Consider the following 25,665-nt stretch of genomic DNA (forward strand, 5'->3'; position numbering starts at 1 on the left):
TTTATTTTTGTTAAATCACTGAAACTGCTTTTAGTTATAAGGTTATAGGTACAATGATAGAGTATTTGTGTAATTCTCTATGTCAGATAATATATAAAGTACTTAATAGTTGATGGCTTGAAATAGGTTATAATTCTCATGTCTTTGTTATGTGAAAAGCTTATACAGGTTGATTAGAAAAACTAAATATCCCTTTCCCCTAAATGGATGAAGATTATTATTAATAGGAAATTCACAAGAGGAAGAAATACAGCTAGCTAGTCAGTCCTTTGGTCACTGCATATAGTTTCCTGTCTGATGACCAATTTTAATGATGTTAATTTCTTATGTATAACAATTTTTAGATTTATCTTTCACTTTTTTCTTTATTTCTTTTTATTGCCTCTAAATTTAAAAAGTTACTTTTTCTCAACATCTGCGAGAAACACTTTACATTGCTCTAGTGCTTTGGGAATATAAGTTAGTAACTTTTTAGGAGAACAGCTTATCAGTGTGTATCAAGAAGCCTAAAGATATCATTCTCTTTCTAGAAATACACCTAAAAGAAATAATCACAGATGCTTACAGTGGTTTGTATAAAAATGTTCATCACAGCATCATTTATACACCAAAAAATTTGAAACTTCACTAAGAGGTTACATGTAATTCTATAGACATATGAGAGCTTACTATATTTTGAAAAATGTTAATGACATGTAATGTTAAAAAAATTTGTTGAATAAATATTTCATGAATATTCTTGTAGTTTTAAGTGTGTTTTTCAGTCCTGTGTATCCTACAAAAAGTAATCCAACATATTTTTGAACTCTGATACCTTTAGAGCAGTGCACTATAACTTTTAAACCTCCTCTTGTCTGCTGAATTGAGTTGTTTAAAGTTAACTCATGATTTTGAGCTTTCTACTTTGCATTATTGTGGTATTTACTCTGTGAGCTAAAATAAGGAAAATTGTTTGCAATAATATATGTCTGTTTGGTTGGTTCACTGGTTGTCTGGTGAAAGAATTGAATTAAATACCTTCCAGGCTCATGCTCTGAGATCAACTTCGTTCTGTCCAGACTTCACGATGAGATTGTGAGCTCCTAAAGAGTTTGTTTTTACATCTCCAATTATGTAGCACAGTGACCTGGCACAGATTCAGTCCTGTAAAAGTATTCATTGTAGGAATGAGTGAGTTTTCTAATTCGAATGTTTAGAGGATTAAGTAATACAGGCTAAAATTTGAAGGAAAAAAAAGTTATAATCTAGGAATATTGCTCATTGGCCATTATGTTTTGAATTGTCGTGTGTAAGGGATTCCCCAAGGGCTGAAATCAGTCTTTGGGTCCAGGGTCCAAAGATTGTTATCCAGAGGTGGGTCTGGGAGTGTGGTCCTGCAATCTGTATTATTAACAAGCACCCTGGGAGTTCTGAGGAAGGTAGTGTAAGGTCCCAGGAGAAACACTGTCTTTGGTCCTGTTTCTGCACAGTGCATTATTTGCACAAAAACCAAACTTTTGCCACCCGCTTTAAAGCTTGGAGAATGCTAGAGGACAACCTGTCAGCCACTGATTAACATTTGTTAGAGGTTATTTTTTGTGTTCTCTGCCTAGGGCCCATAATGCCTTTTCCTGTCCTACTGCGTTAGAGAGTAAGGAAAAGCAGACACTTGAGAGTGGTTCTCTTGCTGGTGGAAGAGTTACTCATGATCTCTACAGATCTCTTTCAAGTTGAGATCATTTTAAGCACGTCGTAATCATAATTTACTAATAATCACTAAGTGACTGAATTGAGATTAGAATTCATAGCTTTTGGTTTCTACTCTGACATTTGACCTACTGATCACATTTATTGAGGGCCCCCCCGCCCCATGTCTCCCTATTCACAATACAGACCAGGCAAAGGGCCTGGGCTGAGGTGTACATGGGGTGGGTTTACTCTGCCTCCTCTTTCTGTATAGGCAGTATAAGAACACAGCCTGTGGTAAGCACCAGGAGGCCTGAGTTTATTGATGGACATAACCTATCCATGTTAGTAGAAGACTAATCAGTTTTTCATACTCACAACTATATGCTACCTGAGTTCTATTCCAAAATTTCCAGGGTGTTGTTTTACTGTGTCTTATGTTCCTCTTCTTATTTAAAAAGGTTTTTCGTTTGCTTGTTTTAGATGTTTTTTGTATGTAAGTACAGCCTAGATTATTCATATGGTACTCAGATTTCTAGTGCACTTATTGATAATTGCTTTTTCTAACTTTGCAGATGGATTGAGTGATGAGAACAATGATGATCGAGTATTAAAATGCTGTCTTCAGTACCAGGAATTATTCCCTAGTTCTCTTGTTATTCTGTGCACGTGAGTTTCATGGTCATTTTATTTATTTATTTTTAAAATGGAAAATTATACCAAGGAATTTTTTTATATCTTCACCTGAGGATGTTTATTGATTTTAGAGAAGAAGGAGGGGCATAGAGAGAGAAAGAGACATTGAGATACTGAGACATCGAGGCATCGATGTCTGTGGGATGATAGACACTAACTGAGCCACTTGGTCAGGGCACCAAAGAATTTTTAAAAATTATACTTTATCTACCATACCAAGGGTCAAAAACATGTATACAGTACTTTGTAAATCTGCCAGTGAACATGTTCACTCATATCTCATATTTTTTTCTTAAATGTTAATGGTTTATTTGAGCCAAACTGATGACATAGGCAAAGGACCAAGATCTGAAATGCTCTCCTACTTTTTTTTTTTTCTTTTTGAGGTCTAATTGGCAGAGCATATTAGTTTCTGGTGTACAACATAATGATCTGACTTTTTTTGTATTATATGATTACTCAATTAAGTCTAGTTAATACATCCATCACCATACATAGTTACAAAAAATATTTTTTCTTGTGATGAGGACTTTTGAGACCTAGTTTCTTCACAATTTTCAACTATGCAATAGAGTACTATTAACTACATTCACCATGCTACACTATCTCCCTTCTTATGTGTAAGCTATGGAAGAACAAGATTTGAATCTCAAGTAGATAGTTTCATTTCAGTTTCATTTATGTAATATTCAGAAAACTTTTGAAAATCAAGGCAATATAAGTTTACTATCCCAATGAAATAGTTGAGAAATAAAAATCTGACATTTTTGGTTATGAGGCAAGAAGGTTAATTAGTATCTGGGCAAGGGGCCATTTATGCTATAATGTGTCCTTGGAGCTGGATTGGAGTCCTGTATCTACCACTTACCAGCTTTGTGACTTTGGAAAGTTGCTTAACTGAGTTTCCTCGTGTGTAAAATAAAGAGAATAATAACACCTGTCTCATGGGGTTATTGTATGTAATCAGATACTATATATGAAGGAATTAGTGCCTTGTACACAGTATGATCTCAGAGTTTTTTCCTCCTCCCTTCCTCTTCCTTCCTTTCCTCCATTTCCAACTAATATTTTCATAGCTTAGTTCTAAGGTGAGACTGCCATAATGCTGACCAAGACAGCGTTCATCATGTATGAGAAAAGGCTCTGGGAAGCATCTCTCTCCGTCTGTAAGATTTTGCTTCTAGGCGATCCTCTGTTTGGCTCAAATAAACTTTTATAAAAATTTTAAAAAGGGAGAAAAAAGGCTCTAAAGGAAGAGCACTTTTAGTCTGAATTTTAATCACTGCAAAATAGAGTTTTCACAATTTCATGATCATGCCTAAATTCTCTGTGAAATGGAGCTATTGTGGAAATGAGTGGCCCTAAGATTTTTTCTTGTTAAGGGGGCTTGGTCAATGATCATTTCACCTGTCTTCAAAGATAATGTTATTCTTTTCAGTGTTAAAGGAAATATTGGAGATTTCTATCTCTAGGTTTAATTTTTTTTAAAAATCTAGAACATAGCATATCAAAGATTGTTGAAGGCTGAAATAGAATTAGTAATATGCTATCATTTTAAATTTTAGATCAGTTAAATATGAGGCATAATTCTTGTATAATTGTTTTTAGTGCAGCTCTGAATGAAACTTAAACTGGTCAGACTTAATCAATTCTTTATTATTTCTGCCATCACTCTTTTGTGATTAATAGATGTGACTTTTTTGGTGAAATGAAAATTTGTAGTCAAATCTTATTTTTCTCACATTATCATTTTCTAGATGAGTCTGTTTTTTTATTTTTATTTTTCCCTTAATAAAAGGTAGTAAGCCTGCCTGCTGTGTGAGTCACTTATTTATTGTAAGGGTACATTGACATTACCTAAATGAATGATGATTAAAGTATTAATTGACAATGATAGTAATAGGAGAACCTTCTATAACACTATACACTATACCATTTTAAGTGCTTTGCTTACATTAATAATTCCAAGTATGGTCCAGCAACCCACAGTTGATGTCCTAGTCCGTATCTCTCTTCTGAATCCTAGACTGGTTTGCTCATCTACTTATTTGATATCTCTACTTGGTTGTCTCATAGACATCTGAAAAGTACCATTTTCAAAAACAAACTCCTGATCTTTCTTTCTAAACTATTCTCCATCTGATCAAAAGGCTCTACCTTCTATTCATTTGCTTTGAAAGCCAGACACCTAGAGATCATTTTGGTACTTGCCTTTCATTTTCCTCATAATCTATGTCTAGTTAATTAGTAGGTCCTGGATGGGCTTCTTTTCTTTATCATTCTTGCCACAATTCCATGTCAAGCCATGTTTTTTTTTTCTCTTTTCTTCCTTTTCTATTCTAAGACTACTTATTCTCCTTCCACACTTGTTGTCCTTCATTAATTCTTCAAAAAGTTACAATGTCTTTATTTTTAATTTTTAAAACATTTCATTATTGAGAATTCCAACAATATTCAAAGCGAAGAAGAGTTTGTAAAAACTCCTAAGTACCCAGCTATAGCAATTATCAAAATTTGTGTTGTCTGTCTATACCTCCATCCATTCTCTGCCCTCTTATATGATTATTTTATATAGTTCTTTGTATTTTGAGGGAAAATGTACATACATGAAGTGCACACATTTTAACTATAGCGTGGACACCGGATGCACTAGTGTAGCACACATCACTCTACATAAAGAACACCTTCTGTTCTATTAACCTTCCAAAAGAGAGTACTTTTGCTTTTTTTCTAGTTTCTTAAGGTGGAAGCTTGGATCATTTATTTGAGACTGCTGTACATTTTTCTTTAAACACTGTGTTAATTGCATCCCACACATTTTGATAATGTTGTATTTTTATTTTCATTTGGTTAAATATCATCTTCCTTACGATCTCCTCTTTGATCCATAGCTTATTGTTTCTTAATTCTAAGTATTTACACATTTTCCAGTTATCTTTTTGTTATTGATTTGTCAAGTTTAATTCTGTTATGACTTGAGAACATACTTTATGTTATTTCTGTTCTTTTATATTTGTTAAAGTTTGTTTTATGGTCCACCTCGGTGAATTTATATGCACTTAAAAATATATATTCTGCCTGCTGGTGAGGCTCAGTGGATTTAGCGCCAGACTGTGAACCAAAAAGTCACCAGTTCGATTCCTAGTCAGGGCACATGGCTGGGTTTCAGACCAGGTCCCTGGTTGGGGGCATGTGAGAGGCAACCAATCAAGGTTTTTCTTGTACATTCTCTCCCTCTCTTTTACCATCCTTTTTCCTCTGACTAAAACTAAATAAATAAAATCTTTAAAAAATGTATATTCTGTTTTTGTGGGTGCAATATTCTATGCATTTCAATTAGGTCAAGTCAGTTGGTAGTGTTGTTCCAGTCTTCTATAAAACCACACCGATTACCTGTCTACTGTCCTATGATAGCCGGGAGAGGAGTATGGAGATGTCCAGTTGTGACTGTGGGTTTGTCCATTTTCTTCAGTTCTGTTTCCCTTTGTGTAGTACGCGAAGCTCTATGACATGAGGCATACACATTTAGGATCATTTAAATCATGTAATGTCTCTCTTCTTCCTTGATAATATTTCTGGTTCTGAAGTCTCCTTTGTTAAACATTAATATTATTTCTCCAGTTTTGTTTTGGGCAGTATTTATATGCTATATCTTTTTCCATCCATTTACTTTTAACCAACCTGTGTCTTCATATTAAAGTGTTTTGTGGACAACATATAGTTGGCATTTTCTTTTTTGTCCATTCTGACAATTTCTGTCTTAATTAATAAACTTATACCATTCATATTTAATTGGTAGGATTAGAATCTACAATTTTGCTAATTATTTTCTCTTTGTTTCATCTGTTTTTCTTTCTTTTCCTTCATTACTTGTAAACTTTTTAAGGTACCATTCTATCTCCATTATTGCCTTATTTATATCTTCTTGAAAAATGCTTTTTTGTTACCCTAGTGTTTATAATATACATTTTTACTTGATTAAAGTCTACCTTCAAATAATATTACATTTATTTAGATGTAGCATAAGGATCTGACAATAGTATATTCCCAGTTTCTTCCTCCTATTCTTTGTGCTGTTGTCATAGATTTTACCTTTATATAGATGATAAACACATAATACTTTGCAATTTTTTTGCTTTACTCATTTACTGTTTAGAGAAATAAAAATGAGAAAAAAGAATATTTTAATCTTGCATTCCATTTTGAGCATTCTTCATTTCTTTTAATAGATTCAAGTTTCTGTTTGATGTCCTATTCCTTCTGTCTAAACAACTTTCTTAGATGTGTAAGTCTCTTGGCAGTGAATTTTTGAGTTTTGTCGTATAATGTTTTTATTTCTTAATTATTTTTGAATGACCTTTTCCTGGTGTTTTAAAGATGTTGCTCCATTTTTTTCTAGCTTATATGGTTTCTGATGAGCAGTCTGCTGCAAATGTTGTCTTTGTTCCTCTGTGTGTAATGTGTCTTTTTTCCTATCATGGCTTTCAAGATTTGTCTTTTACTTTTTTAGCAGTTTGTTTTAGCAGTTTTTAGCAAACATGCCCAGATGTTTGGGCATGGGGGATGTTGGAGGTGACTGGGGAGAGCAAATATGCCGCTTGATGTTCTCTGAGCTTCCTAGATACATGGTTTGGTGTCTGTCTTTGGTTTTGGAAAAAATTCTCAGTCATTATTTCTTCTGTTCCCTCTTTTTTCCTTCTGGTATTACAGAATTACATTGTAGTAGCCAGCGTCCTTGATGACCACAATGATTCCTGCCTTTCCGATAGTAATGCCCTTGTGTAGTGCCCTCCTGTACTGTACCAGGATTGGCTGTCTGTGTGAAACATAGCATTCATCAGAAGTTACGGTACAGTATGTCATGTCTGAGATTAGGTTATAAAAGCAGGAACTTTTGGGGCACTCTCTTGCTTCCTCCTGTCTCTTGGATCATTTACTATAGGGAGCAAACTGCCATGTTCTGAGTAGCCCAGTGGAGAGGCACACATGGTGAGAAAATACAGCCTCCAACCAAGAACCAGCAAGGGGTGTTCCAACAACCACATACACAAGTGCCAGTTAAACTTTGAGTGGCTACATGCTTCAGCCTTGTAAGAGACCCCGAGCCAGAACCATCCAGTCCAGCTGCTCTCAGATTCAGGAATGGTGTAAGATAATAAATGTTTGTTTATTTTAAGATGCTGAATTTTGGTATAAATTGTTACATAGCAATAGATGACTAATAGATGTGTGTATGTTAGTTTGACTGTTTGCTATTGCTCCATAGTTCCTTAGGTATTTTTTTAACTTTTTATTCTCTTTTTGTTTCAATTTGAGTAATTTCTTTTGACCAGTCTTCAAGTTTGTTTGTTTTTTTTTTTTCATTTCTTTTCTCACTCCATTTGATTCTTAAGATTTTCATCTGTGCTGAAACTGCCCAGATTTTGCATACTATATACCTTTTCCATTAGAGCCTTTAACATATTAATCAAAATTTAAATTCTCTCTCAGATGGCTTCAACCTCTGTGTCAGAGCTGAGCTTGGTTCTGTTGATTGCTTTGTCTCTTGCCAGCTTATTGTTTTTTTCCAGGCAGAATTTATGTGCAGATTTTATGGCTTCTCTGCTCCGTGCTTTTTTCCCTTCTTCATTTCCCCTTTAACTTTCTGTCTGCTCTGGCCAGTCCTGAACATTGTCTTCTGACATTTCAAGCTGTTAAGCCTGTGGCTTTCTGTGTAAGACATTGATGAATTGAGGAATACCCTCAGGCAAAAAGATAAAAACTTGCATCTTTTACCAGTGCAGTTTTTTGTCCCTCCAGTGCCTTTAAATGTTTTGCTTTTTTGGTCAGGGAGGGGTTCAGATCTTTTTAATTCTCATCTGTTGGAAGGTTAGTTTGGCCAAGCTACTGGGGCATTAGCAAAAACTAGAAACCTGCTGAACTCCAGAATGATTTAGTAAACATAGATCTGGTCATGTCGCTTCCCCATTGAAGCCCTTAAAACCCTTTGTGTTTATTAATGCCCTTGCCTTTTTCTGCAGGCACATTAACCAGTCTCATGTACAGGGTCTGACACAAATAACACCCCTTTTTTATTAGACAGTCTTTTATACAAAATCATAAGCATGTAATTCTGTAACATAACAATATCACACTCAAGCACACCATGTGACATTTTTGGTGAAATGTTCAAATTAAAACTATAAATTTATTATACCCATATTATTACCCCACCAACCACACTCAAGCCAGACCCTGCACTATGATCTAATTATACTGACTTCTTTCAGTAAATAGCAAATTCATACCATTTGTCTTATGCTCACTTTAAGAAAATCATAATTGCCTGCCCTGTGTAAACTATGGCTCTCTCTGTTTATTTCTCTTTGGAGGATCATATTCCTGCATTCAAATCTCCTACTTACCAGGTGTAACTCTGGACAAGTTACTTATCTCCTTTACACACCTCTGTTTCTCATCTGTGAAGTAACGGATAACATTAGTTCCATTCTCACCTAAGAGGTTTGTTGTGAGAATTAAATGAAATGATATATGCATAAAATGCTTAAAACAGTGCCTGGTACCAGGGAAACACGCAATAGGTAATAATTATTAGTATTCTCTGCAGCTCATTTCATGTGACTATTGTGTGTTAACGCTTTTGTCTTCTCTATTTAAAACAGTTGTCCAATTTTGTTCATATATATGCTGAGAATTACAAACCTCTGATTAGATCCTGTATATTTTGAGTTGCCATGTGATTTATCTTACAAAAAAATAAAGTTGTTTTCCTCCTAAACCAACCTTAGGGATGATAGAAATTTAAGAAACAAAGGCCTAATAAGTGGTGTGAAGTCACTCAGTAAAGAAGAATTGAGTGCCGAGTTCTTAAGCTTGTCCCCGAGCACAGCTGTGTGTCATCAGTCTTGTGTACCTAAGCAACAGTTGAAAGCAGGTAGTATTTTTACTGTGAATAATTAGAAATGTATCAGATTTTATACACTAAGATTATTGATAGTAAATTGTAATTAATAGGAAATTCTTATCGTGTACATTTAAAATCACATTGTTTGGAATATTTGCTTACACATAAATGGTAAAAATAAATGAAAATTATAATGGTAATACAAGAGAAAGCATAATTAACAGTGTTGCCTTCTACATATACTTTTACAAAATAATTTGAATTTGTGTTGTTTACTCACATACAGTTTTACATATTTATAATCATTGTGTGCATGCTATTTTGTACCTTACAAAATATACCTTTTAAATTAATGGTGACTGTTGAATGTATTCATTTGAAGTAGAGAGAAATTTTTAGTTTCTTTTTCAAGTTATCTTCATATTCATAACCTTCTATTAATACTGTAAAAACTCAATAGAAAAACTTGAGAGACTTCAGTACTAGTTCTTTTTAAATTTTAAATTGTTAAAAAAAGCGAAAGGCTTATTTTCACCAGAATAATCCTTTTTTCCTCAGAATAATCTGTTCTATAACAGAGCTTGACCTTTGATGGAAATGTTATATTAAGTCTGACATAATTTAAAGAACACATACCACCTTTTCCCTCTGTGGAGAAAATAATTATTAAAGTCTCTAATATTGTATGTGCTTTTATGCATAATTGTATAAAAATTCATGTGTACACTTGCTACTTACTTATTTGACCTTTAAAGTGATAAATTTCTTTAGTCCTAATATTCAAAAGGGCATTTAGAAGGAGCAACAGGATATTCTAGTTTACTGTTTTTCAGGGGTAACATGATTTTAGTTTGCTTAAAATAAGTTACTGTCATTTTAAATCCTTAATAGAGATAAACCAGTTAATATTTTGAGTTTTACCATGAAGAAATTGTAGTTGTTTTTAGTTATCAAAATAATAATGTTAATGAAATGATATCAATTAAAACAATAACTCTTTTTAGAAGGGTTGGGCATAAAGGTAGTTAAGTCAGAGATTTTGGACCTTTCAAAACAATTTATTGATGTGAGCTTCATTTGGAAGAATATACTATTAATACTCTTTGGCAGAATACACAGTTTGATCCATAGTTCTTAATTTTCTGTTTTGCATAGATTGAAGCATCCTCATGATTTTTCTCCTTTTTGAAAATAATAAAATTAAAATTGTAGTTAAGGTATCATGCATATTTCTTAAATTTTTATTCTAGTGAAGCTATTTAGTTGCCTTTGTCAAAAACATAAAGCATTTGTTAATGTAATATGTTTATGTTGCATCTAAAACAACTATACTAGAGATACATGTTTCTAAATACTGTTTTTAAAATAAAGTATTGGTTTGTTTTTTAGGTAATTCAAATACCAATTATAAACATAAAATGTTTATTGTTTATGGCCAAATACTAATTACATATGTAAAATATTTACTACTAGTGTCCTAAATAAAGCTTATAATTGTTTTAAAGAAGCAACACCTTTGGGAGAGAGTAATCAGGAAAAATCTACAAATTCGGGACTACTCATTCTACTTGAAAGCATAGTATCTGATCTTGAAAAATCTCTTGGAACAGCTTTATCTTCAATATTAGAAACAGAAATGAAAATCGCTTTTGGAAACCTCTGGATGGAGGTGAGTATTTCAACTCTACTAGTTGAAGAGTTCTTTTTTATTGCTAAAGATTGGTTGCCTTATTTTAAGAAATATTATGTGTAAGCTTTATTATAGTAATCTATATCACATTATATTTGTGTCTTGTAGTTTTTGAAATAATATTTTGAAAATTAAATGATGGACATCTCCCAAAGATGAGGACTATGTTTTATTAGTCGTTTTTACAGTGAGCAGATATTTATTGTGCGTCTGCTGTGTGTCACGGTTTGCCCTCATGAGGCTTAAGTTGAATTCAGAGAAACTCTCATACTTAGTTGGAGTCCTAATGTCTAGTATAGGGAATTCCCCTTAAAAGATGTGTTCAGAAAAAGAAAGATATATTTTGGCTTATGTCATATAAATACGAGAATCAGTATAAGTTTGATCATATTAGCAAGATAGTTTGTATTTTCTTTAGATTCGTGACTTTTCTACAATCAGTAAAACACCACATTTGTCAGCGGTGGCCTTTTTAGTTCAATGTTTGTTTGCTCTTCACGCTTATAGCTAGGAGAAACATTAATCCCCATTAATTGTAGATTGTCTTGATTCCAGATATTCAGTGACATACTAATATTTGCCTAAAGTGTGTTTGCTCTTGATTGTATATATCAAGATGAGGAAGAATGATCAGAAGTTTCTAGGGGGGTTGATGTAAATTGGTATTTCGTGAGTCTAAGACAGTAATTTTTTGTGAATGTTCAAAAAAGGACATGCTGACATTTGGTAGTACTAAATGATCGAACTTCTTTGTAAACATGTCTTTGTAATAGAGAGTATAGCAAGTGTTAATTATAATTGACAACTTTTTTCTATATCGACTTTTCCACCAGTTAAAAGAAATTAGATTGATTTTTCTTGCAGAAATGACCATGTTGAAAAGTAGACTGATGATATTTGCTAATTAAAATTGCTTCTTCTGATTAGAACTGTGTATTCTTTCTGTACTTGTAGTTTCTGAAACTATAAGGATTAATACTAATGTCAGTTTTACAAAGGAATTTGCAATGGAAGCATTTTAAGATTATGATTAACTTTTAATAAAGTGAATTCAAATAACTATATTTTTCTCAGAAATATATGTAAGCATTCCTAAATAGGTACAGTTGACCCTTGAACAACTTGGGAGTTTGGGGTTCTGACCACCATGCAGCTGAAAATCCACATATAACTTCCCCGAAAACTTAACTATTAATAGCCTACTGTTGATCAAAAGCCTTACTGACAAAATAAAGTCAGTTAACATGAATTTGTATGTTTTATGTATTGTATACTATGTTCTTACAATAGACTAAGTTAGAAAAAAGAAAATGTTATTAAGAAAATCATAAAGAAAAGAAAATACATTTACAGAACCATATGTATGTATTGAAAAACTCCACATTTAACTGGCCTGCATAGTTCTAACCCATGTTGTTCAAGGGAAAACTGTACTTTAAAAAAAAAAAATAGGATTAATAAATCAGTAGATAATAATTTTTTCTAAATACTTTTTAGATGCTGTACTTGAAACCACCATGGACTCTAATGCATTTAATACAGTGCTTTAAAAAACATTGGTTGGCTGTATTTGGATTAATTATGGAAAAGAACTTGCTTTTAACTGTTGAGAGCTTATATGAAAATCTCTGTAAAGGTATGAATCTTTCATTTTGTTTTAGCTGTGTTTTATTAAAGTAAGACTAGCAGATATAGTCCATGGAATGTGAAGATAAATTAATAAAAAGTTATCAGTTAGCTCTTTATCATTTGTACTTATCCCTTCCAAAGGGAATTTGTGGCAGGTGGATAAATAGATGTAGCTCACAGAGCTTATGACTGTTAATAGTGTCATTGTTGGCGTTCCTTCCTTCATATTGTGAATATGTAATTTTAGTAATGTTTGGAAACTTTTTAAACCACATTTTGTAGTTTATTCTAGTGCACAAATAGAATTATTTAGATTTTTTTTTTTCATTTCTAACTGTGTTCAACACAATTTTGACCATGTTTCATGTACTAATTTTAAGAATAATGTATCAGAGTTTCTATCTAAAACATGAATAAGGAATAGGAAATCTTTGGCTTTGGTGCATAGTGGATTTTGGAGCCAGAAGAGACTGTGGTCATTGACTCAGTGGGTGGTTTTTGAACTATGCTGTACAGAGCCTCGGGTTTTCTGCAGTGCCTCTGGAGCTGTCGGCAGTTGGAGGGGCGAAGGCCGATGGCAGTCTGGCAGGTGCTGGGCCTTGGGCCTTCAACCCCAGCTTCAGCCAAGCAGCCTTCTTTCCGCTGTCGGTGTATGGAGATTCCATGTAGGATCTGGAAAAAATGTTTCTCTGATGAGAAGAAACAGATGTGACCTAATGTTGTTAAAGTCCATGTTTCATGGTCAAAGAAGCTAGCCCTCTAGGGTCAGCGATTTATCCAAAATCAAGCAGCTGGCTTTGTCTTCCTAGCCCTCTAAAAAGCAAAGTAAAACCCCAGAGGATTTAAAATGCGTACCAGTGCCTTATGACTAATACAGGGTAGATGTTGCATGAATATCTGTTTTTCACAGTTTCCATTGTTAAAAGAAAGACACTTTCCAGGCATTGTGTCTAGCTATAAATGTTATTTATTAGGGGTATTATTATATAAGAGACATAGAACAGCATTTTGGACATGGCTTCAAAGCAGTTTTACAAGATATATAGAAACATTTTTTCATAAATTTTACTAAGGGCATAATTTAGTTGGTTTTATCAGAAAGAGAAAGTCCATAAACTATGAATGATGTGGAACAAGATTTAATTTCAAAAAAGGGGGTATTGAGTTACCCACCATTCTCCATTTGTCTGTTTTTTCCAGGGGTAGGCAGCATTTTGCTCTTACGTGCAACTTAGAGGTAGTAGGCAGCAGCTCTGACTGGCAATAGAAGTGCAGAGATGGTGACTGTTTCTTCTGCTAAAAAACTGTTTTTGGAATCATTATGTGCATTATTTATTGATTCTTGGTGTAGAAGAATCTGATGGCTAATATTCCTGACTTGTGAAGAATAGTAAATAGAATCGTAAAAGTGCCTTCTGCTCTAAGATAATTTGAATTAGAAGAATAACAAATTATGATTTGGTTTAGTCTCTTTAATAGTATTCTTGCTGTTGAATTATATGTGTGTGTTTAACTGTAGCATACCAGACGGGAACCCTTAGATCAGTTCATAGAAAATTGTGGGGAAAATGACTAGTAGCCTTTTCTGGCTTTGTTTTCCATATTAACTTTAGCTTATGTAATTAATTGTTCTTATGTAAGCATTAGATTATTTCAGTCACATAGCTTTCTTTTTATGTTGTATCTAGGTTCTGAATTTATCACTGTTATTTGCCTTTTGCTCATAATCTTCATAAAGAATTTTTGCAAAACAAAATGAAGTGATTATTTCAAAGATATACACCCTAATGAACATAGACTTCAGTGGAGAAGCACCCTTAAGAAAACCTGTGCCCCATTTCTCCTCCTTAGGACATTTACTGAGTTCATCAAATTTCCACTCTGTCTTGTGTGTAGCATCTCTCTCATCTAATTTAAACTAGGCATTGACTTCAAAAGTAACTAAAAGTATCTTGTAAGGAAATATACTATTTGTTTGGTAAAAGTAAAGCTAGGAGCTCATCTGTAACCATCACATTAGATTAGAATTTCTGAATATTGTGTAATTATTAAAATTTATCTTTAATTTTCATTTGACCTTTCCATATTTCATAAGCAAATACTTGCTGTGTAAGTGATACAGGGGAATTCTTTATTTTTTACTTAACCCATAGTACTGGGGGAAAACCATGCTGCTGTTTTGGAATTTAACAGTCCCTGAAACTCAACCTGAAAATAAAATGCATTGTAGTATGGTTTATTCTGTAGGCCTTTGAAAATTGATAGTAGCATTTTATCCTAATAATGGGAAGACAATTTTTTTTACTTTGAGTTTTGATGACAGTAGAAAGTTATTTAACTTAATTATTCATAACTTTTAGAATCTTTGAAATTATTGTCACCACATCTCCTAATTGGTTTGAGAACTTAATGTAATTCTGGTTCCTTGAGGGAAAAGCATACCTTTAAATTATTACTTATAGATGAACTCACTTTGTTAATGTGCAGGAGGCAAAAAATTCTGCTAGCTTCTCTTGCCCCCAGCTTACTATTACCTAAATTCTTTATTTTTAGCTAAATGTGTTGTACACAGAGAGAAAATGGGTTATTTTCAATAAATGTAGTGTTACATTTCATTACATTACATTATATTTTAAGGTAAATCTGAATCACTGCATCCTGAGTTGATTATGAGAGGTGCCACATGTCACTTAGGCGATTACCTCCGAAATGTGACTCTCTGATGCCTCCACAGTAATCTGCTGTGAGACAGCCTCAGTTTGGAAAATCCGCGCTTTAACTCCTTTGGTGGATTATCTCTCTTTTCTGAAGAGTGTGTCTTTGAACTGACCATGTTGAGGGAACTCCTGGAATCTGAATACCACAGAATACCAGACTCAGCTCCAATAACTATGTCTGTAGCTAAGTCAGTTTAATTGTTGCTTTTTACACCAGAGAGGTAAATCAGGAGTGGCTTGTAGGTGTAAATGTATACTCTTCTTAAATCTCATAATTAATATTAGATTGGTATTCCAATGACAACCTCTAGTTGTATACTCATTCTTATGTAATTTTTTTCCTTCTTAATTTTCTGTTACCAGCTAACAGTGCAGTAGATTTTACAACAGTGAAATTCCTGCTCCAGGATTCTCAAAGCCTGTTACATGCCTTCAGTACTCGGTCAAATTATGATGGTGTTCTTCCACAGGCCTTTGCTCAAGTAAACACACTACTTCAAACCTTTGCAGAGGTAAGACGTCTTTGGGATGCCATTTAGATAGCTAATCACACACATTCTGAATGTAGTTAGCAGACAACGTATAGGTAAAGGATAATAGGTAAACTTATTTTAACGTACTAAAGGCATTAAGTAAAATATTAAGTGAATTGAATATTGAGTAACGGTTCTTATTACAAGTTATAAAACACATTCTCTTATGGAAGTGGTATCATAGCAGTTGTTGGGAATTTAATTATTTTATTTATGTATAGTAGACAGCTACACACTGTTGTTTGAATACTCATTTCCCAGGGCTGTAGACCAACGGACCACAACATGCATCAAAATTCTTTGGATTCTTTTTTTTAACATGCAGGTGCCCGGTCCCTCCCAGACCTTACTGAATCAGATTTCCGGGAGTGGTGTTCAGAAATGTTGTTCTTCTTTTGCTTTTTATTTTGAAATAATTTCAAACTTTAAAAACACCGTAAGAGTAATATATAGAATCCCCATATATATCTATATCCTTTACCCAGATCCCCCCAGTGTTAACATTTTATCACATTTGCTTTATTGTTTTCCCTGTGTTCCTGCCTGTTTCCATTTAGTTAACTTCCACATTTTTTTCTGAAGACTTCGAGAGTATGTTGCAGATGTGATCCCCCTTTACCCCCAAACACTAATAATGAATGTCAAATTTTTAGATCCTGTCATCAACTGGAAACATAGAGATGGGAAGTACAATGAAAATGTGATGTTAAAGCTTAGTGTCATTTATCAGATAATGGGCATACCACTGTGGTATATATGTATACATAATGGTGTGCCCATTATATACTGCCCACTGAGTGTTTAAAGATACTGAATTGTTATTTGTAAGTTATTCATTCCTGGGTCCTATTTTCCAGTTGCTACATTACCAAAAGATTCATGAAGGCGAGTTGTGAAGAATGTAGCATCCTCGGTGGTGCTTTTCCCTCAACATTTGGCGTTAGTTTGATTGCAAGTTCATTGTCTAAGTCAGCCAGGAATTGTGATTTAGCTTGGGCTTTTAAAATACACTTTTAATAGGAGTTATTTTGTTAAAGGCATCAGATTTGATGTATGACCTAAATACTCAGTCATGTCTCAGTAACGAGCAATAAAAAGAAATCGGTTACCCCCTGGGATAGAGTATCTAAATGTAATAACTGTAAAAAAAGTCCCCCTAATCTTAATTTACTAAATGTAGGAAATCAGGAACAGAGGAATATTTATTATTTGCTTTTGAAAAAGGCTCTGAGAAACCAAAATGGAAAGTTAACTAACAGTCATTTTCCACATTTTTATATAAACAGGGTGGGAACAGGAAAAGAATATGTACATTTATCTTTTATAAGCCTTCCAACCATCAAAAAACAATAGTAATAAGACTTGCTCTACCAGAATGATAGGATAACGAAAATCGGTCCTGTTGTTAAACTTCAGGCTTTTGTGCCTCGAGATTCCCATCCTGACAAGCTGTATTTTAACCTCTGCTTGTCTAACCTCTGTGAGCCTTAATTCCTTCTTTTGTAAAGAGAGTATAATAAAAATCTCTGCCTCAGAACGGACGTGAGAAGTAATAAATTAATGTTTGTAAATACTTAGTGCCTAGCACATAAGTGAAATGTGTGTGATAAAGAAATCCACTTGCCTAGTTGTAACACTGCTGTTGGAGAGCTGAGGACAAAGACCGTCATGTGTAACAAACACAGTAGACCGAAGAACAAAATGGGAACAGAAGCGTGGATGCATGAACAGGCTGATGGGGCTGGAGGGGAGCTGGGGGGCTGGTGAAAGATGGTGAAGCAGGGGGAGAGGGCATAACGGGACTAAATGGTAATGGGAAAAAGTACAATAAAAAAGAAATTCAGTAATTTAAAAAGATAAGAAAAACGGGGAAGGGGTTAACCAAAGAACATTTACGCATGACCCATGGACATGTCCCACCTCTAGGTCAATACCATATGTGTAGAAGAGTTCAAGCAGTGTTCTTAAATTGATACTAGCATATTAGCTAAGAAAGGTCACTGCAGTAAAATAGGTTGGAAATATGTTTGATATAAATAGAAAAGGAAAATTTATTTTTTTTAGCTCTGATACTTTCCTGGGAACATTCTGTATGTGATCAAGGACAGAATAGTCAGCACTTCCCAGAAAGCTAGAACATTTGAAAACACAATTGGCATTCTTTTTCTCTCACTTACTGGTGAAGGACCAGCTGCATTTTATCTAATACAGTACTTATTTCCCCAGGCCAAGGCAAAACTTAATCAGAATGCTTCAGAAAAGACAGCAGGTAAAAAACAAGAAGCTAATTCTCCAGTGAAGTCTAACAACCAAGAAATCACCATTTTCTCAGGTTCTCATCCACCCCAACCCAACAAGCATCAAGAAATCTGGTCTGTTTTAGAGAGCGTTTGGATTACAATATATGAGAACAGGTACTAAATTTCAGAGAATTTTTGAATTTTAGAGTTTTTCATCATTACTGTTATTCACTGAACAGTATGTTTGGGCTGTGAGTTTAATATACAAGCTTATCTTTTTTGAGGGTCTTTTGTCAGATTAGTATCTTAGAAACAGTGATGCTTAAATAGGGGTGTATATCTGAATTACCTGGAGAGTTTTAAAAATATATATGCCTGGGTTGTATCCGTAGAAATTCTGACTCAGTAGGGCTGAGGTGTGGCTGAGATAGTGCATCAAAATAAAATGAAAATCTCTCTCCAGGTGATTCAGCTGTGAAACCTTGATGAGAAGCATTGCCTACATATGTGGAACCAAAGACAGTTACCTAGGTTGGCTGGACAAATTAGCAGGACATCAGGCATTAATAACATTTAAAATAGTGTATGGAGACATCAGTCATAGGGAAAATCCGTGTAAGGTTTTTTAAAAGGGAGATACTTCACTTAAAAGGAAGAAACACTTCTATTACTTTCAGTAAAGTAATGGTAAAATGAAAAGGTAGAAACCATTTGAGAGTAGTTGTTTTAATAGGCTACTGCTAGAGTCACTTAAAAAAATAATTGAGCTTCCCCCCCACCACCACTGTAACTCTGCTGGGCCTGTAGGTCTGTGGCCAGCTGCAGACGTGGGTCTTTCATCCGCAGGATGGGGTCTGTAAAAGTTTTCAAAAACAAGGCCTACTTCAAGAGATACCAAGTGAAATTTAGAAGATGATGAGAGGATAAAACTGATTACTATGCCTGGAAACACTTGGTAATCCAGGATAAAAATAAGAACACACCCAAATACAGGATAGTTTGTGAAGCCAGCAGAGATGTCATTTGTCAGATTGCTTATGCCTGTGTAGAAGGAGATAACGATAGTTTGTGCAGCTTATGCTCATGAACTCCCGAAGTATGGTGTGAAGGTCGGCCAGACAAATTATGATGCAGCATCTTGCACTGACCTGCTGCTGGCCCGCAGCTTCTCAGTAGGTTGGGCGTGGGCAAGGTATATGAAGGCCCAGTGGAGGTGACTGGAGGTGAATACAGTGTGGAAAGCACTGACGAGCAACCTGGTGCCTTCACCTGCTATTTGGATACAGGGCTTGCCAGAACTGCTACTGGAAATAAAGTGCTTGGGGCTCTGAAGGGAGCTGTGGTCGGACGCTTGTCCATTCCTCACAGTACCAAACAGTTTCCTGGTTATGATTCAGAAAGAGAGGAACTCAATGCGGAAATGCTTCGGAAGCACATCATGGGTCAGGATGTGGCAGATTGTGTGCACTGCCTCATGGAAGAAGATGAAGATGCTTACAAGAAACACTTCTCTCAATACATACAGAACAGTGTAACTCCAGACTTGATGGAGGATATGTATAAGAAGGCTCATGCTGCTAAGCAAGAGAATCCAGTCTATGAGAAGAAGCCTAAGAAGTTAAAAAGAAGAGGTGGAATCGTCCCAAAATGTCTATTGTGCAGAAGAAAGATTGGGTAGCTCAGAAGAAAGCAAGCTTCTTCAGAGCTCAGGAACAGGCTGCTGAAAGCTAATAAACCTAACCGTAATTTTCTATGAAGATTTTTCAGATAAAAATAATAAACTTACTGAACAAGCAAAAAAAAAAATTGAAAGCCACTGATTTTAAACCAGGCCAACACTCCCTCCCATACTTTTCCAAAGGCCCATAATCTTTACATAATTAATTTGCCAGTCATACTATACACTTCATGGTATGATTTTGGTTAAAGGAACTGGTATGACTGTTGTTTTGGATTAAGATCGTCTCTGTTCTAGATGCTTGCTGTCCACATTGAGCAGCGAAGTAACCTTCGCAGTCCAGTTAGACCTCTGTTCTCAGTCATCTAGTAGAAAGCTAGATTTGCAGCCCGTTTTTAGTCCTTAACTATAATTAAAATTTTTTTTCAAAAAAATTTATAGTTTGTCATACTAAAGAAATATCCATACCTGACATGTAAGCTAAAGAAAATAATAATTCAAAATTTGTATTTTCACCTAAAGGAAAGGTTTTGTTTGTTGGTTTTGTCTCATTTAATGGATATTTAACATTTTGGCTTATCACATACTGTGGTTAGCAGAGAGTTATCATATATACCAGGCAGATGTTTTCACTTTTTAAAAAATAGATTAAAACCATATTAAGATGTTTTAATCTTCCTTTCATTTAGAAAACATTTGAGTACCTTCTGTGCCTTAGAGCTGACTTATATGTACATCAGTGTTGGATGTTGTAGAGTTCTGAATATTAGACTTTACATCACATAATAGTATTTCAGTAAGTGAAAAAATGCTGATAATGCTTTGTCAGTGTAAAGCTATTAGAGCCTCCTTCCGTGTTTCTCATGCCTGACTGTGTCCCTGAGTCACTGCAGAACTTCCCAGCTGTTTGTGCTCGACCCTGTCACGTAGAGGTGCTCGTCTGAGGTTCTGTTAGGTCCCGCGCACCGTTGCTCGCCTGAAACCACGAGAGCACTGGCACCCAGCAGTTAATGCTGCTTCTTGCCCTGTGTTCTCGTGACTCAGTAATCAGTTGTGAACTTACAGCACACCCACTGAGGATTCCGTGTCTTTTCTATTTATGAGGAATTTAGGTAAATGTCAGGTACTATTAATGATTAATACCTCATGGATATTAATAATGCTTATCTGTAGTTGCTGGACTATGGACATTGCATATTTCCTTCTTTGTACATTCTTGAATTTTTCATATTTTACATAATTACTAGGCATTTAAATGTATAAAATTTTAAAAGAAAAGCATTTTAAATAAGTATATGATTTTTATGTTTAAAATAATAAATGTACAAAACCAGTTGTATTTCTGTGTACCAGCAATGAATAATCCAAAAAGGAAATAAAGAAAATAATTCTACCTACATTATCATCGAAAAGAGTAAAATACTTAGGAATAAATTTAACCAAGAAGTGCAAGATATTTACTCTGAAAACTATAAAACATTTCTGAAAGAAATTAAAGAAGGTCTAAATAAATAGAAAAAATCTAGTGCTTATGAATTGAAGACTTAAGAAAGTTGGAGGGCTCACATTTCCGGATTTCAAAACTTCCTACAAAGCTACAGTATTCAAAACAGCATGCTGCTGGCATAAATCTAGGAAAATAAATCAGTGGAATAGATTGTAAGTACAGAAAAATGGACTGTGGTCAGTTGATTTCGACAAGGATACCAGAAACATTCACTAGGAAAAGAATGGCATCTTCAACAAACAGTGCTGGGACAACTCAGCAATTACATGCAAAAGAATGAAGTTGGCCCCTGACCTTATGCTACCCACAAAAATTAACTCAGAATGGATAGATGACCTAAGTGTAAGAGCGAAAACTATAAACTCGTAGAAGAAAACAATAAATAGACCAGCATTATAAGAGACCAGTTATAAATGTTATTACTTTATACATTAGAAGTGGAAACACTTGTATTATAGTAAGTATGCATGTGTACCGAAGAGTATCTTTTCTTTTTCTCTATTTCAGCACAGATGTGTTTCAGAGATTGGGCTCAAATTCAGCTCAGACCTCCTCAAAAATAGCATCATTTGAAGAAGCGTTTATCTACCTTCAAAAGTTAATGGTAGCTGTGAAGAATATTCTTGAAGGAATTCAGAGGTAAATATGAATTAATTTTAAAGTTTTTTTATTACTTTTCTCTTTCTTGTAGGCTTATCAGCTTTTTCAAAGTTGCTGGGCATCTTCCAGCAAGTTTTATGAACTAATGTAGTATTACATACAGATGGGGCAAAAGTAGGTTTGCAGTTGTGAGTACATGAAGCACAGAATTTATTTTCATATTGTTACTTATCAATTATTGTATTACTTCCCCATATGAACAACTGTAAATCTACTTGTGCCCCACCCTGTATATGTAACAACATACATATAATATATAAAACAGCATAGTCTTACGATGTATGGAGACATACACATATGTGATTATTTAAATATTTGCGAAGCATAAAGAAAGCACAATGCCCGAAAACTATAGCATGGACCAGGCACTGCTAGTGCATGAAGTCATGTGTTTTCTCTTGTAGCAGTGAAGGAAAATATTAAACTAAATCTTGCAATTTTTTTGGATATACCAAAATTGCTTGACCTGAATTAGTTTGCTGACAGAATATCATTCTTTATTTAAAAAAAAAACTGATTTAGGTATGTCCAAGTTTGAAGAACTCAGATTTTCAAAACAACAGTAGTTCTGGGGGTTTTTTTCCTCTTGAAGGGTTTTTGGAGTCTCTGCTTGTTAATGTGCAAAGCATTTGTACCTCTTTTTAGATCACAGTTGACTAATGCGTACAATAAAAAATTACCTAAGATTTTTGCACCCTTAAATTACTAATGAGTTAAATATGTGGCAAATCCCAGGATAAATTAAAAATCATCTCTAAGTGCAAATAATCCCCCCCTTTTTTAATTTAAAGCAATATTAAATTAGAGTAGCTCTATGAGGGAGAAGTATTCAATTCTGACTTCAGCTATGTAAAAAGTGTTGCACTTTCTAGGTCGCATAAAAGCCATGCTTGATACTCCCTTTTCTGTGGATAGTAGGGGTATCAATCTGTATTCAGTTATTCGACAAATTATTGAGCACCAGCTACACTTGGCATCATAGCAGGCTCTGGGGAAACAAAAGATAAATAAAATGCAACCTCTGACTCCTATGAGCTTGCAGAAATAGTACCAACAGTCATGTGAAAACAGATCATTGCAATAGAATCATTAATATTTTAAAAGGGACCTCTACAGTGGAGGAAGGAAAGGTTTGGCCAAAGATGAGTCTGGATCAAGGTTGGAGGGGAATGTATTGTAGGTGACTCAAATCGGTTTCCACTGTACTCTATAGGCTGGGATTTCATACATCCATGCCATTAATTATATCCCTTGACAGAAGTGTTGCTAGCCCAAAAAGCTCTGGAAATACCGAATACTACACTACTGTCTTGGAAAATCACTAGATGTCTGTTAACATAGTAATGAGTTTTATAAGCCTTTGCTCTACAAACCTTTTTAATTTGAGGAACTTTAAATATATTGATGCCTGTGTCCCCTACCCCAGAGATTCTGATATAATCAGTCTGAGGGTGTGCCTAACTATCAATTTTAAAAATTGCTCCAGGCAATTCTAATGTGGAGGCAAGGTTGAGAACCACTATCCAATATGCTTAACCACAGAACCAGCACCATTATCACCATCTGGAACTTGTTAATAATATAATTTTACCCATGCCTACCATATGTACTGATCAGAAACTCCGGGGCTGGGCCCCAGCAGTCTGTGTCCTGCAGGTAGTTCTGTGCAGTCAGAGACCTAGCTCCACTGGCCTAAGTGGGGCTCAGCCCAGGTGGCCGATTATAATCACCTGGGGGCTTTGAAAAAATAACAAAGTCAGGGTCCTACCCCAAACCTATTAAATCTGACTCGCTGGGGGTGAGACCTGAGCATAAGCATTGTTACCAGTTCCCCAGGTGATTCTCGGGTGGAGCCAGGGTGGAGAAGGTTTATACAGATGCATGTACGGCGTCCGTGGTTGCATCTGAAGATACCACTTGGATTTTAAGGCTGATACAGTTTTCTTTTTCTCTCCTTTAAGGACACATACCTCCAGGAATAAGAAAATATTAGTGGTTCTGCTGTTTTTTAGCATGTGACTTGGGGTAGACTGTTTTGAGCCTTAGTCTTTATCTATAGAAGGTATAACAATGCCTTTCCAGAGCTTTTCAGAAAATTATTGTCCTTCAAAAACCAGATGCTGGCTTAACTAACCAAACCATTGATTCTCCACTTACGTGTTGGGGAACTTGTTAAAAATGCAGAATTCTAGATCTTACCCCAGAATTACTGAAATCACAATTATCTGTAGATATTTTGTAAAAGGGGGAAGTTGTATTTTCAAGAGCTTTCCAGGGACTTGTGTGCAGGTGGCAGGGGACCACACTTCGAGGAAAGAATCCAGTCTCCTATAGTGAGTATATTAGCACCCCTTGAACTGCCAGTAGAGGGCATTATTAATAAAAAGTTCTCATTTCAGCATTCATCAATCAGTGGGAAACTAAAACTGCAGTTCCCCACCCTTTTTACACAATAGGTATTTAAGTCAAAATTAATAAAAGTTAATAATTATTTTGTTAGGTATATATGTGGTCTTAAGTTTTTGAAGAGTTAAATCAAAATGAGTTCTGTTAAAATTTATTTTTGGCTAACTATGGGTGGAATTTTAAGTTTTTAAACATTGAAAAATGCACTCAATTTTGTAGTGCATTAAAATTCATTAGCATTTTTTGATGCTTGTTAAAATGGAATAGTTTGTTTATTTTTGGAAGTACATGCTTAGTGAATAAATGTCAAATCCAGTTCTTTTTATCAAAGCAAGTCATGTATGGTGTTACGTTGTGAATCAATAATAAGGTGACCTGTTAACCAGGTCCTTCAATTAAAGGAGTGAGTGAAAATGTGTTTGTTAAACTAAGAGCTTGGGCTTCTAGTTCCACATTTAACCCTTGGGCATGTCGTCTACCCTCTCAAAGTCACAGTTTCTTCCCTTATTAAATGTGAATCCCCAAGCCTTCTTCAGAGGAATAAAGGAGATGGTGCATTTTTAAACTGTAACAGCTCTACAAGCATTAGTCTTTGTTTTCTCCTTAATGTTGGTATGTTAAAATTTGTATTTCAGTTAAAATATGTATTTCAGTTTTAGTGGATTTCTAAACATGATTGAGGTAAATTAAGATTGCACTTGCCCTTACAGTTACACATTTGTGAGCAGAATACCTAATTCTGCAAAAGTTATAGGGGGTAGGGATATTGCTGATTGTTAGTTACACTTTCTGCACACTTCTTGGCTGGGAGAGGGAATTAACTTACTCGCTATTGTTTAGCAATTGCTTCTCTCTTTCTCATCTTTCCACTTACATGTATAATTTGTGCACTTTTGTCAATGGTTTCTTTATATAAACTCTGTAGAACCAGGGTTAATACTCTTTGCACATAGACAAAAGTGTTTTAAGGGCTTTTTTTAGGTCAGTATTACCTAGGCTCATTTTGCACTTTAGTAAACTTCGGTCTAGATCAGGTTACTCCCAGTATCACAAAAGCTTTTCTCTTAGTATATAAAGATTATAGAGTTCTGTTTTTAAAGTGAAAGTGAGTTTATTAGTGAAGTAATGAGACAGAGCAGGCAACTTCACAGGCAGAGCAGCCAGAGATTATAAATTTTTAAATGAAGAGTCATGTGGCATATTCTAAAAGTAAGAATAGTTCTGCTTGTACAAATATCAGAAAACATGGTTAACTGTCTGCGGATGCTTTGTGCTTGAACGGGCCTCTCCACAGAGTTAATGAAACAGGCGATGCGATCCAACTCTGAGGCATACTGTGA

At 34.8% G+C, this 25,665-nt stretch overlaps 1 protein-coding gene, 1 non-coding gene and 1 pseudogene across 5 annotated transcripts in view; 2 read left to right on the forward strand and 1 right to left on the reverse strand.

The window, feature by feature from the left end:
* SWT1 (SWT1 RNA endoribonuclease homolog) overlaps positions 1–25,665 on the forward strand; it is an 82,941-nt gene that overhangs the window by 23,522 nt on the left and 33,754 nt on the right. For all 4 annotated transcript variants that reach the window (XM_045838711.1, XM_045838710.1, XM_045838712.1 and 1 more), the window contains exons 10-16: positions 2,241–2,334; positions 9,150–9,295; positions 10,771–10,934; positions 12,453–12,591; positions 15,665–15,813; positions 18,061–18,248; positions 21,767–21,898. In XM_045838711.1, the coding sequence (XP_045694667.1) occupies positions 2,241–2,334; positions 9,150–9,295; positions 10,771–10,934; positions 12,453–12,591; positions 15,665–15,813; positions 18,061–18,248; positions 21,767–21,898 (1,012 nt within the window). The remainder of the gene's footprint in view (positions 1–2,240; positions 2,335–9,149; positions 9,296–10,770; positions 10,935–12,452; positions 12,592–15,664; positions 15,814–18,060; positions 18,249–21,766; positions 21,899–25,665) is intronic.
* On the reverse strand, positions 1,848–1,979 carry LOC123818594. The gene has a single exon (XR_006785663.1). It is a non-coding gene; the product is annotated as a small nucleolar RNA SNORA51 (small nucleolar RNA).
* On the forward strand, positions 18,907–19,805 carry LOC123818480 (annotated as a pseudogene).

The sequence above is a fragment of the Phyllostomus hastatus genome, unplaced genomic scaffold (genome assembly GCF_019186645.2).
Source record: "Phyllostomus hastatus isolate PE091 unplaced genomic scaffold, TTU_PhHast_1.1 phas_contig_283, whole genome shotgun sequence".
Classification (NCBI taxonomy): domain Eukaryota; kingdom Metazoa; phylum Chordata; class Mammalia; order Chiroptera; family Phyllostomidae; genus Phyllostomus; species Phyllostomus hastatus.